Source organism: Microcaecilia unicolor, chromosome 4, assembly GCF_901765095.1.
Source record: "Microcaecilia unicolor chromosome 4, aMicUni1.1, whole genome shotgun sequence".
NCBI classification, from domain to species: domain Eukaryota; kingdom Metazoa; phylum Chordata; class Amphibia; order Gymnophiona; family Siphonopidae; genus Microcaecilia; species Microcaecilia unicolor.
In genome coordinates this window covers 298028328-298049361 of record NC_044034.1, presented here as the reverse complement: position 1 = coordinate 298049361, position 21034 = coordinate 298028328, and the positions used below count along the sequence as shown (strand labels likewise).

The 21034-nt window shown below is 43.0% G+C and overlaps 1 protein-coding gene across 5 annotated transcripts in view; it reads right to left on the bottom strand.

Moving 5' to 3' along the window:
- The window catches only part of STAMBP (STAM binding protein), a 75402-nt gene that overhangs the window by 8220 nt on the left and 46148 nt on the right, over nucleotides 1-21034 (bottom strand). For all 5 annotated transcript variants that reach the window (XM_030201782.1, XM_030201781.1, XM_030201784.1 and 2 more), the window contains 3 exons: nucleotides 6248-6385; nucleotides 2486-2598; nucleotides 863-962 (listed from right to left, as the gene is read on the bottom strand). In XM_030201782.1, coding sequence (XP_030057642.1) covers nucleotides 863-962; nucleotides 2486-2598; nucleotides 6248-6385 — 351 coding nt within the window. The remainder of the gene's footprint in view (nucleotides 1-862; nucleotides 963-2485; nucleotides 2599-6247; nucleotides 6386-21034) is intronic.

Genomic DNA, 21034 nt, shown 5'->3' with positions numbered 1-21034 from the left:
TGCAAAAAAAGCAAACTTTTCCTACCTGCAGGGCTCTGTAATCTGACCTGGTGACTCCCACAACCAGTTGGGTTTTCAGAATATCCACAATGAATATGCATGAAATTTGAATAAACTGTGTCCAACTTATGCAAATTAATCTTATGCCTATTCATTATCGATATCCTGAAAGGCAACTGCCAGTACTGTAAGGTCACACGAGCAGCACTCAGAAGACCTCCAAAGCAGCAGTTACTTTTCTGAGGTCTCAAATCCTTGAAGGAAATGCTGACATCTCTGTGGAAAATGCAAGCCTTTTTGTCTTTCTCCCTTAACACACTCCTTCTCCCCTTTCTTTACCTTATGGGAAGTGTGTCTGTGTGTTTCTAATGGTTTGCAGTCAGAGGACTGAGGTACACAAAAATAACAGGGTCTCATCACATCCTGGGGTGACTTTTCATTTCATATCGTTCTGTGGGACAGAAACCGAGTACATGTTAAGGCTGTGTATGACGACTCACTGATGGTAGCTGGTAGGGGAGGGGTGAGGAGGGGATCACATGAGTTTTCATCAATTACGCCACTCATCTAGGTTTTGCAGAAAAGCTAAAGTTTGCAAGCTTACCCACAGAATCTAGGTTCTACTGCAGTCTGGGACCATTTTGAAACACACTCTTCCCCTAAAACATCAGGTACAGGTGCATTTCGAAACAGGTCCCTGGCTGATTTACTCCTATTTCAGTAGCTTCTACAAATGGTGGCTGCATATTGTTAACAGCTGTAAAGGTACAGAGCTCTAACAGCTGAGAACCTGATTGCTTCTCCCACAGACGACACTCCTTAGGAGTGGCACATGAGAGATTCTGAATTTAAGGATACTCACACTGAAAAGTGGTGGCTCTTTGCAATGTGGATGAAACCCTTTCTGTCTACATGAAGAAATCTCTGCCATACCATGCTCTGTCAGCTTAAAGAAGCCTGTCCTACAGAAAGAAAAAGGCAGAAATTATGCACAGCATGCTATAAATCAGGCACTAGTTGGCTCAATATTCAAAAACATTTATGTACCCAGCAGCAGCACTAACTGAATAAGTGCTTTAAAAAATGGGGACAGATCCACAGATAAATTTGGTTGTTCTATACACAGCATGGCCAAACTTATCTGTCTGAGAAAGAGGCAGATCAAGGGTAAGGGAAAAGCGATACATTCAACAGCAAAATCATCTCCTGACAGTATAGCTTGGATGTCTATGTGCCGATATTCAAATAGTAGGTATCATTTCTAAATGGATGACTAGATACGAGGGTTTTCAGACAAGCACTTGGAAGTATAAAAGCTGCTGAACTGTAACTCTAAAAGGATATTTATCTGTTAAATTATGCAGCGGCCACGCCACCCAACATTCACCTAGGCCCAGTTCCAAACAGGCAAGTGCCCAGATCGCTAACTGTTCACCAAATAATATTTTAGTACCAATTCTAGTAGCGCTATAGAAATGTCAAGTAGTAGTAGTAGTAATTCTAGATTTACATAAACTTGACAGCCAGTCCCATGGCTTCCCAGTAGTTATGCACAGCTGGAAAGCAAAGGAAAACCATGTTATCTATCCACAATTTAGTCTCAGTTTGGGGGAAGATGATGCACCACAAAAACTGAGAGGATTACACTTGGACAACCATTCTAACATTGTAAGGACCTGACTGCTCTATATGGCAGAGCAGGAGAAGGCACCAGCGGCAATACATTCACAGTAATTCAGTGGAGGGATAAGAACATGTGTGGGCATGCACATATGGGTGAATGAAGCATTTGCATGTGTGAAACACCAGGAAGGTACATATGCCAAGTGTGTGCACGCATGAACCATAGTTGCCAAGTCATGAAAATGTTCTTCTCTGACAGCCTATCAGATTTTTAATAAGATATATTTTTCATGGACATAAATTTTATCACTGTCATTTTGTGCACTATTGAGCATACTATTCTGAGATTTATCCCTTGCATCAGGAGTCTTTGCAACTATACTTCTGCCAAAGGATTGTCATAGCAGATATCTCCTGGCTATGCAGGGTTGCAGAGACCTGTTCCTTCTTGCCCCATGTCAACTTAGCACTATCTCGCAGAACCTGAACCAACACCACCAGAGATAAGTGATTCCTATAGCCCCTCTCAGAGCATACACCTCATGATATAATTTGTATGGATATTTTAGCTTTTTTTTTTCTTGTTGATGTGGTCGTTGACTGTCAGTACATTTATTGATGGTTGGCAATCTAGTATGTATATGGAGGAAAATCGGAAGATCATGCAACCTCTATCATGGTATCAAGTGCCATCTCAGTGACTGTCCAAACTCAAGGATTGGGGAGTGCAACACCTTTTTGGACCGATCAAATTTTATACAGATTGTATGCTAGCTTGTCTCTCTCATACTCAAGGATCCCATCTTTCCTGGTCAGAAACTGTAATCCTCCAGCAATGCAAGATGCCCCTTACTGCACTTACTCCTGGTATTTGGGAGAGCAGACGATGGCTATTGATTCGGCTAACATCAGTTGGTAGGAACAGTGCGTATGCAGGTCCACGCTGGACAGGAAAGCAGTCTGGGTAGGATGCGTCTAGACATGGACACACAAAATGAAAGATAAAGGATCACTCATGGAACCTAAGCCTGAAAAGCACAAGCTACTCAAGCCCAACTTTTTACCATGCAGCTAGTCTATCAGTAAGTATACATTATCTTTTAACCTTAAAAAGTAAAGATAACTCAGTTCTATTCTCTGTTCAATACTGAGCTGCATTAAGAGTCACCTATGGCTCCCAGGACATGGAAAATGGATATATTTCTAGGATCATATACAAGCTAGACAGCAGTGGTGTAGCTAAGATGGAATGAGGCCCAAGCAGAAAAACTGAGGTGGACCCCTAACACCATAGCTCCCTAAGTGGTAGGGGTTGCACGTTTCCCAAAACTGGCATATTACAGTTAATAAGTTTAAGAAAATACTTTTTCTCTACCTTTGAGGTTTGAGCAACGCTTTGGTTCTAGTGTCTCTCTTCTGCTTTTTTTTTCTCAACTCTCTCCAGGATCTCTATGTCCACCACCCATCTTTCCTGTGTGTCCTTATCCATCCTGTCCAGCGTCTCCCCTCTGTATCCTTGTCCCTATTCCTATCCTCTCTCCATGTTCAGCATCTCTCCTCTGTGTCTTGATCTCTCCCATTGTGTCCAATATTGCCCCTCTGTGTCCCTGTCCCTATGCTTCCTCCACAGCCATCATCTCTTCTGTTTCTCTCCTCTCTCTTCCCTTCCTCCTGCACTCCCCCACTCTCTATGGCGTGGCATCTATCTCCCTCTGTTGGTCTATCATCTCTACCCTTTTCTCCCCGGTCCAGTCTCTCTCTCTCTTCCCTCACCTCCCAGTCAGTATCTGCCTAGTCTCTTCTCCATCCCCTTTGGTCCAGGTCTTTCTCTCTCTCTCTTCCATCTATTCTCCACCCCCCCTATCCAGCATGTGCCTCCCCTTCTCTGTCTTTTAGTCCAGGTCTTTCTATTGCTCTTCCATCTGTCCATCCCCACAAGGCCCAGCATTTATCCCCCTCTCTTCCCATTCCCCTATGATCTCTCTCTCTCTCCCCCTCTGCTCCCCAGCACTCTCCTGCCCCTCCATCCCTCCCCGGTCTCTCTGGCCAGCAGCAGCAGAGGCAGCCCTGAAAACTGACTGGCCGGCAGGGCCTTTCCTCTGCCGCGTCCCGCATCTCTGATGCAACTTCCTGTAAGTGGGATGCAGCACAGGAAATGGTCCTGTTGGCCAGAGACAACCTTTTTCAGCACTGCCTCTGCTGCTGGTCACCCACCGCAGCACCGAAGAAAGCCAGAAAGGATGGGGGAGGGGTGCGGAAATGGAGTGATGCTGGGCCAGCTGTGGGGTGGGGTGAAAGGGAGGTGCCAAACTTGCGGGCGGAAGGAGCTTTCAGTGGTCCTTACAATTGGGCAGCCCTGGGCATTTTACTGGGCTCACTCAAATAGTAGCTATACCCCTGTTAAGCGGAAATAAACATCATCTCTGTAATGATCTATCATGCAGCTGTTAACCCTCTTCTTGCCTAGATGTTCACATTATATCACTAACAAGAGAACGAAAACCCCTGACCACCTGCAATTCCACAACCAACAACTGCCCACCCAAAAATAAAATTCATTCTCCAGAACTCCCCCAAAATACAAAAACTATGCTCCTCCTCAATCCACAGAACCTTTCAACCTCCGTACACAACCCCCAGAGTCCATCCTTCCATATATCTCAGTCTCGGAGCCCTCCCATTTTCCATACACATCTATATATATGGTAAGTTGCCTGAGCCTCATCTTCGGAACAGAGCAGGGGGGCACTGCCTGTGGGCAGACTGTGCTGACAGTGAGACTCAACTATAGTCAGCAGTGATCTTCTCAGCTTAGTTGGCTAAGAATGGGAGGGGGCAGAAGGAAGGGAAGCAGCCCAAAAAGGAACCGGGAAGAGATACTGTTTCTGTGTTCTCTCTCACTAGATACTTTTCGCCCTCATCTCATTCCCCCCATGACTGCTTCCAGTCAAATTCCTCCTATGGCCCTTTTCTATCCTACTCCTCCCTACATGACCCTTCTCCCTACATGACCCTTCTCCCTCCTACGACTAGCCCCCATATGAGCTTTTTCCTTCCTACCACTCAAGGCCCTCTCCAGGCTCCTCTTCCTCCTACCCCACCCCTTCTCGTTTCCCATTTCTCCTCTTCTCAGATACTTTCTGGCTTCTCTCCTCTTCACCTTCACATTTTGTGGTAGTTCAAATAAATTGTGCTTTTAATCAGTCAGTGGTTCCCACTGATCTCGGGAAGGCGCTCCGTGAATAGCAGAACCTCCACAGCTTGGGAGAAAACCTGCATTTTACCCTGATGGTGAGCATGAAGTTTTGCGGGGTACATCAAGGTGGAGGGCACATTCTTTTGGTGCAACACAGAACATGCAGGCACAATTCCTTTACTGTTGTCACATGCCAATGAACCTGCTAATTGTTATCGCTGTCAGGATCTCTTGTTTATAAACATAATTGAGCACCTTAAAAATGACTGTGCAAAAGCGCTTGTCCATTGGTTTAACTGGCCCCAATCTATATGCCTATTCAATTTTCAGCAGGCCCGCTGTAGATGGAAGTTTCAATTCCCGTGCCAGTCATTGTTCCAGAAGTCCACGAAGATCGGAATCTTTGATGGTCTTGGGTAAGCCCACTAGGCATAGATTGCACCGTCTAGAGCGTTTTTCTAGATAATATATTTTTTCCTCCAGTTTCGCCAACTTCATTTGTAAGCTCAGCTGTTGAGCTTCTTGTTGTTGAAGTTTGTCTTCCATGTCTGAAAGACATTGTTGGTAGTGTCCAAAATCAGTTTGAAGTTTCTCAAGTCTAGCGACCACTGATCCCAGCTTGGACGCTATCTCTCAAAGTTCCAATTCAATAGAGACCAAAGACGTTTTAATTTGCAATGTTATTTTGCGACCCTCGCTACTTCCTCTGCCACCATTTTGAGCTCTCTCTGTTTGGTTTTTTTTAATGTCATCGCCATCAGAAATGGGACCCGTGTTCCTCCCTTTCCTGGACACCTTCCCAGACCCGTCTGCACTCCTCAGATAAAAATATGAAGGTAGGGAAGCAGATGTTACCCTTGGGGCCTAAGAGTTGCAATCATCGACATCTGCTCTCCAGCCATTTGTGTTAATGTGAATTAATGCATATTATGTACAGTAAGCCTCATTATTTTTAATAGGACAGATGTATTAAATAAATACAGTGCTTTAACCTAGCTTAATAACTGAGACCCTTAGGGCCCTTTTTACTAAGCCGCGCTGTAGGTGCTCAAACTTACTAGCGCACATTAAAAATTAGCATGCACTAACGCTAGATACACACATAGGAATATAATGGGTGTCTCTATGTTAGTGCGCGCTACTTTTTAGTAAGTGGTAAAAGTTAACATGCCTACAGCGTGGCTTTGTAAACAGGGCCCTTAAATTTTAAGCCCTCTGGGGACAAGAAAACACCTACTGCACCCTGAATGTAACATGTCTTAAGTTACCAATGAAAAGGTGAGAGTTAAATTCAAATAAATACACATAATTTTGTTAAATCTCTCTCAGATGGCAGGGTTATCAATTTTCTACCCTGGAGGGGAAAGTTAAGTCATACAGAATTGTCATACAGCAGTATCAGGACAAAGAGGCTGGACAGTTACTTACATGGATCCAGCCCAGGGTTACAAGGCCATGCTGATCTTGGATCAGAAACAGTTCCTCCTCATTCTCTGTATTGCAGTAGTCAGGTCCCACTGATTGCTTTGGCACAATCACATGTGTTACCGTGAACTCGTTCTGCATCTGATAAACAGCATGACAAGTTATTTATTTATCTATTTGTCTTCCAACATCAAAGATATGCCCAAAGCAGTGTACAAAGACAAAAAATTAGCAAATAAAAACAGTAATAACAATATTTATTACAACAACAACAAAAAAAACCAAGCAAGCAGACAAACAGCAGCAGAAACTAGTACTACCTTCCTTCCCACTTATTCACTATCCTACTCCATTGTTGTCTACAGATATAAAACAGCCTGGTTTTCAACTGTTTCCACAGATATATAGGTTCACATTTCTCGCATACCAAATTATTTCTGACAGAAAGCTAAATTTGTACTGCCCTGGACATCACTATCCAGCCATTCTGCCAGAAGTTTTCCCTTTTGTTTTATGAGGAACTAGTAAAAAAGGTCCGTTTCCAAAACAAATGAAACGGGCGCTAGCATGTGTTTTTTTTTTTTGTTTTCTTTTTCTGTTTGATATTAAGGGATATATTTTTTTTTAAAAGGAAAAGAGTTTTTTTTTAAGTTGTAAAGTCTGTATGAGTGTTTGTGGTTTTGAGGGGGGGTTGTGGGGGTCTATGGGTGTATGCTATTTTTTTTTTGGGGGGGAGGGGTGTTTGTGGGGTAGGGTAGCGTTGTTCTGTATGAGTGTTTGTGGTTTTGAGGGGGGTTGTGGGTGTCTGTGCCATTTTGTGGGGGGGTGTTTGTAGGGGGGTGTTTGTGGGGTAGGGTTGTTCTGTATGAGTGTTTGTGTTTTTTTTTTTGGGGTGGGGGGGATTATGGGATTCTGTGGGTGTTTGTAAGAGAGAGATGTAGGTTTTTACTGTTTCAGTTTTTGTATTAAGGGGGTTGGGGGAGGGAGTGTGTGTGTATGAGTGTGAAAGCAAGATGTTGTCTGTCCATGGCAGTGTGTGGCATTTTGGGTGGTGGGCAGTTTGGTTGTATGTATGTGTGTTAGTGAGTGATGCTGATTGTCCATATTACATGTGGGTTTTTTTTGTGGCTGGTAGGGGGTGATTCTCTGCGTGTGAGTGTGATACAGTAATCTTAATTCAGCAGGGCACTCTGATGTGGTACTTGTAGGCACTTGTATTTTTGTTGAAACCAGAGGGATCCGTTGCAGGCAGGCAGTAGAAGTAGATATGGGTTTTTTTCGAGTGTGGAATGTGGGTGGTGTTCTGTAGGGGGGGACGGGGCTGAGGGCGCATGTGTCTGGAGGTCTCCTTGTAGGCACTGATTTCAGCTGGGCACTCAGGTGGGCTGTGATCCGTTTTTTTTTAGGGGGGGGTTGGGCGCCGGAGGTTTCCGTTTGGGTGTTTTTTTTTTTTTTTGGGGGGGGGGGGGTTGGTTTGGTTTTAGTGTGGAATGTGGGTGGCGTTCTGTAGGGGGGCGGGGCTGAGGGCGCATGTGTTTGGAAGTCTCTGTTGTAGGCACTGAACGCTGGGGCTTGGAGACTCACCGCATGAACAGCTTGCAGAGTAAGGTCCGCGATGTAGTGGTTGTTTAGTGGCGTTCTTCGTCCGCGCTTTCCTCGCGGTTGGTCCCCGTGCTGGTAGCTACCCCCTCCTCAGGAAGGGGCGGGACTCGTGTGTGTTTGTTTTTTTTTTTTCCTGAACGCCGCTGCATTTTCTTCGCTGTCCCACTCCTGCTCCTCTGCAGCACCGGTCCCATTCAAAGGCTTGGTGGTTTCTAAGTCCATGTGAGTGTTTGGGAGGTGGAACCGTACTTTGTGTGCATCACCTGAGGCACAGCCAATCAGCAGCGCGTGGGCGGGGCAAACACTGATGTTCAAAAAGTGGTCTCTGCCGCCTCACTTTGGAACGTTGGGAAAGTGAGGCTTCATTAGAATGTTGGAGGTGCGTTTTATATAGAGAGATTATGAGGCATATGAATTAACTAAACCTATTAAAAAAAATCCAGACAAAGGAGTGCAGCACATGACACTGACAGATGACAAATTCAGTCCAGTTTTAGATGTGAATGGCGCATAACCTCATTTGTGAGTACTAGCTTGTTAAGGAATTATAATTCTTAACACCTGGGAGGAGAGAGAGAATGTGGATTTAATTTGTGTATGTTTGACTAGCAACAATCTTTGTGATAGATTCCCACCACACCCTTCCTCCAATTCTCACCCATTCCAGGAACTTTCTTCTACACTAGATTCTATAATAGAGAAGTATTGAACTGAACTGTTTTGACCTGCTGGTCTTACTGCTGACCAACTGTTTTTTTTAACCTTAAATGGAGTTTTTTTCCCCATTCTCTTATAAGGGTTGTGTACCTATGACCAGTTAACCATAGCCCCTTGTTTGAGATAGATCTTCTGTTTGGGGTGTTTAGTCCTGATGTCACTCCCTTAAGTAATTCTGAGTATCCTTTGGGTACTCGGCTATTGGTAGTTTAATTGTTACCTACCAACTTTTAACACCACTAAGCAGAATATTGCTGCATTTGTGTGAGAGTTTATTATACATGGATATTCTGTAGCCCTTTCAATTATCCCAATATCTAAGTGGGTAGATGGCTCATCAGGGCATTATAGAATCTAGAAATGTTACCTCCCTAGCAATGACTACTTTGTGTGGTAGCTGGTTATGAATAACAAGGGGGAGGAGTGGGGGGGACTAATTTGGATCTAATTCTTATTAGAAACAATACCTGATGCAAGGGTTAACAGTAATGGGACTGCTTGGGAATAGTGATCCTAACATGGTCAAGTCTGGCATAATCATTGGAAGTATTACACTAAAGAAAATCAGCATTTAATTTTTTAAAATGGAAATGAAAAAAAGTTAGAATCAAAAAATAAAAGAGCACCTTCCAAAGTTTGCATGAGTCATCATTTAAATACACCATTGTGGAAGCCCAGTTAAAATATACTCCATGCATTAAAAAATGATTCAAAAAAGACCAAATGACTGCTAACTTAACATTGGTATGAAAAAGGCAATTAAAACTAAGGGCATCTTTCAAAAAAAATGGAAAGAAGACCCAAATGAAGAAAATAGGGATAAGCTTAAATACTATGAGATGTAAAATTAAACAGCAAGGAGTAAACAAACAAATGGATAAAGGTGAGCAGGTTGATGTAAAGCAGAATTTTAACATATTAGGAACTGGAACATCCACAATTCCCCTGGTGTTATGAAAAAAAAAAAATACTGCTGAACATGGAGACACTTGTAAAATACATATAAGATGACCGGCAAATACCTGCCTATTTGCCAGCACATACAGCGGGAACAGTCATTTCACATACCCATACATGGACAAAAAGAATGGCATACCATTCGGCATCTTCCATAGTAACACAGCAACAGAATAGATGACATCATAGGATAACCTGTATGGTTCATCCAGTCAGCCCAACAAGATTAACTCATAGCATAAGGTATGATACGATACTACAGTACATATGCATACTTCATCTTGATTTGTCTATGCCAATTTCAGAGCACAGACCTACAGTGGTGGAAATAAGTATTTGATCCCTTGCTGATTTTGTAAGTTTGCCCACTGACAAAGACATGAGCAGCCCATAATTGAAGGGTAGGTTATTGGTAACAGTGAGAGATAGCACATCACAAATTAAATCCGGAAAATCACATTGTGGAAAGTATATGAATTTATTTGCATTCTGCAGAGGGAAATAAGTATTTGATCCCCCACCAACCAGTAAGAGATCTGGCCCCTACAGACCAGGTAGATGCTCCAAATCAACTCGTTACCTGCATGACAGACAGCTGTCGGCAATGGTCACCTGTATGAAAGACACCTGTCTACAGACTCAGTGAATCAGTCAGACTCTAACCTCTACAAAATGGCCAAGAGCAAGGAGCTGTCTAAGGATGTCAGGGACAAGATCATACACCTGCACAAGGCTGGAATGGGCTACAAAACCATCAGTAAGACGCTGGGCGAGAAGGAGACAACTGTTGGTGCCATAGTAAGAAAATGGAAGAAGTACAAAATGACTGTCAATCGACAAAGATCTGGGGCTCCACGCAAAATCTCACCTCGTGGGGTATCCTTGATCATGAGGAAGGTTAGAAATCAGCCTACAACTACAAGGGGGGAACTTGTCAATGATCTCAAGGCAGTTGGGACCACTGTCACCACGAAAACCATTGGTAACACATTACGACATAACGGATTGCAATCCTGCAGTGCCCGCAAGGTCCCCCTGCTCCGGAAGGCACATGTGACGGCCCGTCTGAAGTTTGCCAGTGAACACCTGGATGATGCCGAGAGTGATTGGGAGAAGGTGCTGTGGTCAGATGAGACAAAAATTGAGCTCTTTGGCATGAACTCAACTCGCCGTGTTTGGAGGAAGAGAAATGCTGCCTATGACCCAAAGAACACCGTCCCCACTGTCAAGCATGGAGGTGGAAATGTTATGTTTTGGGGGTGTTTCTCTGCTAAGGGCACAGGACTACTTCACCGCATCAATGGGAGAATGGATGGGGCCATGTACCGTACAATTCTGAGTGACAACCTCCTTCCCTCCGCCAGGGCCTTAAAAATGGGTCGTGGCTGGGTCTTCCAGCACGACAATGACCCAAAACATACAGCCAAGGCAACAAAGGAGTGGCTCAGGAAGAAGCACATTAGGGTCATGGAGTGGCCTAGCCAGTCACCAGACCTTAATCCCATTGAAAACTTATGGAGGGAGCTGAAGCTGCGAGTTGCCAAGCGACAGCCCAGAACTCTTAATGATTTAGAGATGATCTGCAAAGAGGAGTGGACCAAAATTCCTCCTGACATGTGTGCAAACCTCATCATCAACTACAGAAGACGTCTGACCGCTGTGCTTGCCAACAAGGGTTTTGCCACCAAGTATTAGGTCTTGTTTGCCAGAGGGATTAAATACTTATTTCCCTCTGCAGAATGCAAATAAATTCATATACTTTCCACAATGTGATTTTCCAGATTTAATTTGTGATGTGCTATCTCTCACTGTTACCAATAACCTACCCTTCAATTATGGGCTGCTCATGTCTTTGTCAGTGGGCAAACTTACAAAATCAGCAAGGGATCAAATACTTATTTCCACCACTGTATCTACCTGGCCCTGGCATTGCTCCCCAACTACTGAAGGTGTCATTGAAGTCTCACACCAGTCCATCCAAATTTGACCAGCGATGATCAGGACACAAACTATAGAAGTCTGCCCGGCAATGGCTTTGCTTCCCAGTTACTGGGCTTGCCATCTAAGTACCACTAAATTTGTTTGGTTCCATTCTCTTTCCATACAGGATTCCTTTGTGTCTATCACACACATTTTTTAATTCTATTGCCATTTTCATCTCCACCACCTCCCACGGGACGGCATTCCGGGTATCTACCACCCTCTCCGTGTATGTATAGATGGCAGCAATTATGTACAGAAGTGCTGATTTTCAACATCTCAACGTATAAGTGCTTGCAACCATATGTAAAGGGACCCCATTTCAGAAAAATATAGGTAGACATGGTGCCAATTAAGGAGTGATGTCCTAAAAGGTGAAATTTAACATTTCGATCTCTAACAAAACCTCCAAGAGGTTAAGCACAATTACTCCCTTTATCATTCATTTCAATGCCTGGTCAACAAGCACTTTGATGAAACTTGTGTGTGCCTCAGAGTTGGTGCAAACGCCGACAGAGGCATTATTTTACATACACATGTATTACCACTGTAGAATGGGAAACACACATATGCTTTTCTGGCCCACCCAAACTATGCCCCCTTGAAATCTTCACATCTCTTCTATCTGCACATGTAAATACCAACTTTCTGAAATCGCCATTTACATACGTAGCTAATCAAATATGTAAATGCTTCTGGAATGTCTTCCATAACATACTTGGATTTTCCAAAGGAATTTGAGGAAGTTCATCATGAAAGAGTCCTCAGGAAAAGTATTGATAGGAGGCAATGCCCTATTGTGGATTGGAAATTGGCTAAAAGGAGCACAAGTTTTGACCAATGTTATATAAATACTGTGTGTTCATGTGGATTTGTGAAATGTTATGCAGAACTTGTTGAATAAAATAAAAACTAACAATTGAAAAAAAGAAATTGGCTAAAAGGAGGACAGAGAGAGGAGGACTAAATATCCAGTTTTCCAAATGGAACAAGTTCAATAGCGGAGTGCCCCAAGGATCTGTACTGGAACTTGTGCTGTTTAATATATTCATAAATGATCTGGAAACAGGAGCTACAAATAAAGTGATCAAATTTGCAGAGTGCACAAAATCATTCAATGTCATTAAAATGGCAAAGGATTGTGAAGAATTGCAGAAGGATCTTGTGAGACTTGCAAACTGGGCATCTAAATGGAAGGGAAAATTTAATGTGGACAAGTGCAAAGCAAACACACAGTGAAAAATAATCTCAACTGCAGGTACACAATGTGGGTTCTGAATTAGGAGTCAACACCCAAGAAAAAGATCTTTGAGTCATTGTGGACAATATGTTTAAAGTGTGTGTGGACAATGTGAGCTGCAGTTGCTAGTAAGACAACTAGAATAAATCTGAGAATATCATTACACTACTGTTTAGGTCTCTGACACAAATTCAGTCTTGTGTGCAGTTCTAGTCACCCCATCTCAAAAAGGTTATTGCAGAATTAGGAAAGATTCAAAGGACAACAAAAATAAGGAAATACGAAGAAAAAAAAAGCAGAAACGTTAGGGCTCTTCAGCTTGAAAAAGAGATGACTGAGGGAATATGATAAATGTTTACAAAATCATGAATAGGGTGGAACAGTTTAATCTTTCAAACACTAAAATGAAAGCACACTGCATAAAACTGACAAGCAGACAAATTATAGAAAGTACTTCTTCACATAGTGCACAATTAAGCTTGCCACACTGTCCTCATTTGTGTTCCAGGGTTCTGTCCTCTCCTGGTTCTCCTTCTATCTCTCCCACCGCACCTTCAGAGTACACTCTCATGGATCTTCCTCCACCCCCATCCCGCTCTCTGTTGGAGTTCCCTCTGTCCTTGGACCCCTTCTTTTTTTTCAATCTACACCTCTTCCCTGGGCTCACTGATCTCATCTCATGGTTTCCAGTATCATCTTTATGCTGATGACACCCAGCTGTATCTCTCCACACCAGACATCACCGTGGAGACCCAGGCCAAGGTATCAGCCTGCTTATCCGACATTGCTGCATGGATGTCCAACCACCACCTGAAACTGAACACGTCCAAGACCGAGCTTATCGTCTTTCCACCAAAACCCACTTCTCCTCTTCCTCCGCTCTCTCAGTTGATGGCACCCTCATCCTCCCCGTCTCATCTGCCCGCAACCTCGGAGTCATCCTCGACTCCTCCCTCTCCTTCTCTGCGCATATCCAGCAGAAAGAAATGACAGGTATTGGCTTTCTCTTTAACATCAGCAAAATTCGCCCTTTCCTCTCTGAGCACACCCACCCGTACTCTCGTCCACGCTCTCATTACCTCTCGCCTTGACTACTGCAACCTACTCCTCACTGGCCTCCCACTTAGCCATCTATCACCCCTTCAATCCGTTCAGAACTCTGCTGCAGGTCTTATATTCCGCCTGAACCGATATACTCATATCACCCCTCTCCCTCAGGTCACTTCACTGGCTTCCAATCAGATATCGCATACAGTTCAAGCTTCTCCTTCTTACCTACAAATGCACTCAGTCTGCAGCCCCTCATTACCTCTCTACCCTCATTTCCCCTTTTGTTCCCACCCGTAACCTCCGCTCACAGGACAAATCCCTCCTCTCAGTACCGTTCTCCACCACCGCCAACTCCAGGCTCCACTCATTCTGCCTCGCCTCACCCTATGCTTGGAATAAACTTCCTGAGCCCTTACGCCAAGCCCCCTCCCTACCCATCTTCAAATCTTTGCTCAAAGCCCACCTCTTCAATGTTGCTTTTGGCACCTAACCTTTATACCTTTCAGGAAATCTAGACTGCCCCAATTTGACTGACTGTACATTTGTCCTTTAGATTGTAAGCTCCTTGAGCAGGGACTGTCCTTCTATGTTAAATTGTACAGCGCTGCGTAACCCTAGTAGCGCTTTAGAAATGTCAAGTAGTAGTAATTAAGCTATGAAATTTCTTTTTCAAGAACATTGTCAAGGCAATGAACATGGATGCCGAAGAATGAAGTGCGTGAGACTTAACATGGGTTCTGCATGCAACTCTCTGTGTTATTACAGCTATTCTATGTGGAAAGGAGCTCAGCACACACACACGCACACACAAAACTGCACAAAGACTCCTGTGGACATCAGTACACTGTTTATTTAAATTAAATGCTTAGCAGGTAAGACAATTTCTCCTTATTTTCTTTCACCAAGTCCCGCTAGACCAGTCCAGATGTATAAGTTAATGCTGTCCTACCTGCAGCTGAAGGCCAAGAACCACTGGTTTGAGGACATTACTCTATAAGGGTCCTGTGCAGTCCATGGCTAGCTAGTATCTCTGTAACAAAGCAACTGACAAGTAATAACCCTCCTAAAATAAAACCAAAAGGGTACTGGAAGAATGCTCAACCAAGTAAGAAAACCAACCTCTATAATTAGAAGGAACAGGAATCAAATCTGAATGGAAACAAAAAGACACTTCAACTATTTCTTCTTGCCTATGTCTTTAGATCACTAATCCCAGCTGTAGTATGTGAACCCTCCAGGGATGGGCTCTGGACTTTTCTGGAGGAACTCAAGGAAAGAAAATTAGCAAGTAAGACCTAATTTCTCCTTCCTCATCATCCCTCCAGCCAGGTTCATACGTGTGGCAGCTACCAAAGGCTGCATCTTGTCTCGCCTGAATATCCAATCTGTGTTGAATAAAAAGAGTGCACGGATAATCATATTGCTGATTTACAAATCTGAGGAGGAAATCAAACTATGCTTCACCCAAAAAGATGCCTGTGTTCTAGTGGAAAGTGCCTAAAATGTCAGTGGCGCTAGGTGTCTGTGCACACTAATGCAATTGCTTCTTTGATCCAGTGATCCACTGCAGCCTTACAGGTGACCTCATCCTTCCTAGGCTCTGAAAAGCATGAACTGATGATCTGATTTAGTGAAATCCCTTATTACCCTCAAGTATCTCTACAGAACTGTAGTACATCTAATCAATGCAAATCCCTTGAGTCCTCATGATCTCTCAACTTACAAAACACCAGAAGTAAGATAGACTGATTCACATGGAAAGGGGATATGACTGATTCACATGGAAAGGGGATATCACCTTGGGCAAAAATGAAGGAACGGAGCGCCTTCATCACCTTCTCCTCCAAAAACATGAACGGCGGCTCCTAATGTAAAAGAGCTTATGACTCTGAAATCCTTCTGGCCAAGCATATCACATGACATCCTTAAGAGTGAATAAGCAACACTGATTCTCCAAATCCAAGCAACCTTCAAGAGCTGCTTCTATTTGCGACAGCTACGCTGCTTCTCTCCTTACATCGAGAAGGTAAATCTTATCCCAGTGGTACATGCTATGATAACATCGAGACTGGATTACTGCCATGCACTATACAATGGTCTGACTACAAAGGGCCTACACCAGCTCCAGTTGATTCAGAATGCAGCAGCAAGACTCATAGAAGGTTGCAAGCGACGTGACCATATCATACCATTTTTGCAAAAACTTCATTGGCTACCAGTACAATACAGGGCTAAATTTAAAACTCTATGTCTGATCTTCAAGGCCCTGAAAGGAAATGGCCCTGAGTACCTGAAAAATAGGATGATCCTCCACACATCGCCAAGGACACTAAGGTCCTCCCAAGGATTTTCACTAACCACACCCTCTCCAAAAGACATTACACGATGTGATACCCGCAAGCGAGTTTTCTCCGGAATAGCCCCCACACTCTGAAATGCATTGCCTGAAAGGCTCTGCTTAACACAAGATTACCTCTACTTCAACCAGGCCTTTACTGGAAGAAGTAACTAACTCGTTAGTCTCACTCACACACACAAGGAGTGACTCAGGCTGCATATACTGCAGCAGGACATGTTTATCCACTCCTACCCTACCTGAGATAACATTTAACCATTTCTCTGACCTCATGTGCAACTTTCTTTAAATCAATCGTCTTATTTTCTAACTCTTCCTACTCTCTTACCCTTCTATATGTTACATCTTTGCTTTACCCTTCGCTATCACCTATAATGTTTTATTACGTATTGTGTTGATATTGTAAATAGTATACCATGCCATACTTGGTATTGTTTTTGAATATTTTTACTGCTGTAATTGTCTATTGCTCATGTTTGATCTATTTTTACTGTACACCGCTTTGAGTGAATTCCTTCAAAAAGGCGGTAAATAAATCCTAATAAATAAATAGTGTCAACCAATGCAGAAAGGACAAGGTTGAGGCACCACAAAGGCACCACTAGACACTTCCCAAGAAATGCCCAACATCCAGAGAGGCTGCCAATGAATGATCTTGGCCATGGACTCTATAGGAGACAACAGCTACAACATGGACTCACACGGTGTTCAAAATCAATATTTGTTGCGGCCTTTCACACAAATGCCAAATTTCCAGGAGAGGCGGCCCAAAAGGGGTAAAGCCCATGATCTCAAATATCATACTTCAAAAATCCGCCACACTTGGACATAAGAACATAAGAATAGCTATACTGGGTCAGACCAATGGTCCACCTAGCCCAGTAAACTGTTTCAAACAGTGGCCAAGCCAGGTCACAAGTACCTGGCAGAAACCCAAATAGTAGCAACATTCTATACTACCAATCACAGGGCAAGCAGTGGCTTTCCTATATATGTCTCAATAGCAGACTATGGACTTTTCCTCCAGTAATTTGTCCAAACCTTTTTGTAAACACAGATATGCTAATCGCTGTTACTATATCCTCCAGCAAAGAGTTCCAGAGCTTAACTATTCATTGAGTGAAAAAAAGATTTCCTTCTATTTGTTTTAAAAGTATTTCCATGTAACTTCCTTCAGTGTCCCCTAGTCTTTGAACTTTTGGAACAAGTAAAAAAAAAATCGATTTACTTTAACTCGTTCTACACCACTCAGGATTTTGTAGACCTCAATCGTATCTCCCCTCGGCCATCTCTTTTCCAAGCTGAAGAACCTATTTGTTTTAAAAGTATTTCCATGTATTTTCATTGAGTGTTCCCTGGTCTCTGTACTTTCTGAAAGAGAAAAAAAATAAATTCACTTCTACTCGTTCTACACCACTCAGGAATTTGTAGATCTCAATCATATCTCCCCTCAGCTGTCTCTTTTCCAAGCTGAACAGCCCTAACATCTTTAGCCTTTCCTCATATGAGAGGAGTTCTATCCCCTTTACCATTTTGATCACTCTTCTTTGAACCTTTTCTAATTCTACTATATCTTTTTTGAGATATGGCGGCCAGAACTGAACACAATACTCAAGGTGAGGTCGCACCATGGAGTGATACTGAGGCATTTTAGTATTCTCGGTCTTATTTACCATTCATTTCCTAATAATTCCTAGCATCCTGTTTTTTTTGAAAACCGCCACACGCTGGGCAGAAGTTTTCAGCTTGTTGTCTACAACGATACATAGATCTTTTTCTTGGGTGCTAACTCCCAAGGTGGACCCTAGCATCAGGTTATGATTCAGATTATTGTTTCCAACGTGCAACACTTTGCTTTTGTCCATATTGAATTTCATCTGCCATTTGAATGCCCAGTCTTCCAACTTCCTAAGGTCTTCCTGTAGTGTTTCACAATCCGCATGCGTTTTTCACAGCTTTGAATAGTTGTGTCATCTGTGAATTTGATCACCTCACTTGTCAGTCCGTTGCCCATATCATTTATAAATATGTTAAATAGCACCGGCCCCAGTATAGATCCCTGTGGCAGTCCACTATCCACCCTCCTCCATTGAGAGAAACGGCCATTTAACCCTACCCTCTGTTTTCTGTCCTATAACCAATTCCTAATCCACAACACAACATTGTCTCCTACCCCATGACTTTAATTTTCTCAGGAGTCTCTCATAAGGAACTTTGTCAAAAGCTTTCTGAAAATCTAGATATCATCAACTGGCTCACCTTTATCAACATGTTTATTCATGCCTTCAAAGAAATGAAGCAAACTGGCGAGGTGAGATGTCCCTTGGCTGAAACCATGCTGACTCTGTCCCATTAAACCATGGTTTATCTATGTGTTCTGTAATTTTACTATTTATGATAGTTTCCACTATTTTACCCAGCACTTACATCAGGCTCACCGGTCTGTAATTTCCCAGGTCTCCTCTGGAACACATTTTTTTAAAATCGGCGTTACCTTGGCCACCCTCCAATCTTCAGGTACTTCGGATGATTTTAATGAAGGGGTTACATGACTGCTAATATCAGATCAGCAATTTCATGTTTCAGTTCTTTCAGTACCCTTGGATGCATGCCATCCGGCCCAGCTGATTTAGTACTCTTTTTAGAAAGATACCCTTGACGAAGACTGTGTTGGTCAAAATACAGCCCATTTCTTTTGACATTTACCCCTGACGAAGACTTATTGGTCGAAGCACGGCCCGTGTTGGCTCATTTTATCAGCTATTTCTTTTGAAAATAAACCTTGGTCATCCTGGATATTTTGGTTGGCTATTTCCACTTCTTTCATTTTGATTTGGTAATTAAAATCACCCATTATTATACTGTTGCCCAATTTGCCAGGTTTCCTAATTTGTGTAAACATTTCTTCACCTGTCTGTTCATTGTGTCCTGGTGGACGGTAGTACAGCTCTGCAAGAAAACTCCTTCCCTTCACACATGGAATTTCTATCCATAATGATTCCATGCTGCTATTTCATGTAGAATATTTCTTTTGTTTGACTCAATTCCCTCTTTAACAGATAGTGCAACCCCTCTCCAATTTGATCTCTTCTAACACTGCGATATAATTTGTACCCTGTTAACACAGTGTCCCATTGATGGTCCTCCTTCCACCAAGTCTCTGAGATGTCTATTATATCTACCTCATCATGTAGTGCTAACTCTCTCCATCTTATTTTTAGACTTCTAGCATTTGTATACAGACACTTCAAATTGTGCTTTTTCCTTGAATCTACAAGCTGCTTAGAAGTTGATAGGGATAATATGTATCCTTTACCCTGTTCTCTCCTCAAACAAATCTTTCATTCACCATTGTTGAAATCTATCTATTGGGATTCCCTAAATGTCCTGTTTCAAAGGTATCCTTCAAGGATACTCCACACCGAATCATGTGCTTCTGGGCATCCGTTTCCCTCCCCCCCCCCCCTCCAATTTTAGCTTAAAAGCTGCTCTATCTCCTTTCTAAAAGTTAGTGCCAGTAGCCTGGTTCCACCCCGGTTGAGTCCATCCTTTCAGAACAGGCTCTCCCTTTCCGAGAATGTTGCCCAGTTTCTAAATCCTTCATCCCTGCACCAATGTCTCAACCACATATTGACACTTTGGAGCTCTGCCTGCCTCTTGGGTCCTGTGCGTGGAACGGGCAGCATTTCCAAACACCACCCTGGAGGATCTTGGATCTGGACATACATATGTAGACCTCTTCCTCAACTGTAACAGGGTCAGTTTAGCCCTCTCAAGAACCAGGCCATACTACAAAACAAATATGTCTCTGGCACTTGAACTGGACTCAGGAAACAACAGATCTGTTGTGTCTAGCTTTAAGTAAACAATATCCACACAACACATCTTTCTTGGCCAATCAAAATTCATCTCAGATTTTCCTCCTTAAGCCACCAAGACAAGCTGGATCTTGCCTCCCTCAGAGAAGCAACCGCTACAGCACGTATGGAACTTGGCGATAGGTGCCAGCTCTGTGGGTGTTGTGTGTGCTTAAGCACTCCCAATATTGTGCAAACTCCATTACTCTGACCAGGAAGCATTCACTTGTGTTGAGTTTAGCACCTCTGATCATTTTGAAAGTTGGTTCCTATGGCCCTAGCACAAGGAACCAAATCCAAGGCTGCCACTATTGACTTCAGCACTTGAAGGTAATCCTAAATGCTGGGCCGAGAAAGGCTTTAATTAGAGACAAGTTTCTGCATCCTGTCTTTTGGTTAAGAGACACTTTTCCTATCCAGGTATCAACAGAGCACCCTGTGTTGGGTGGGACTAGTTTGTTCTTTGCATAGTTGATGACCCAACCTGAGCCCTGCAGCAAATGAATCACTCAGGTTGTTGCCACTTTGCTCTGTTTGCAACATTTCGCTTAAATAAAGGGTAAGGGTAATGGGATTTGATATAACGCCATTCTGTGGTACAGTTAAAGCGGTTTACATTTATTATATGCAGATGCTTGTTCTGTCTCTAGTGGGCTCACAATCTAAGTTGTTTTGTACCTGGGGCAATAAAGAGTTAAGCGACATACCCAGAGTCAAAAGTTACTCCAGTGGGAACTGAACCCAGTTCTCCAGGCTCTCCGCCTACTGCACTATGCATTAGGCTACTCCTCCACTCAATTGTCTAGATAGTAACATAGTAAATGACAGCAGATAATGACCTACATGGTCCATCCAGTCTGCACAACAGTCACAGTCATTATCAAATCGTTATTAAACCAACAATTCAATAGTATTATTAACACATTTTATTTGCTAAGTTCCACTTTACCATGTCTTCCATTCCCCCACTGAGATATACATTCTTAGCATACAGTATGACTGCACTAACATTCCTTCTTTTGTATAGTGAA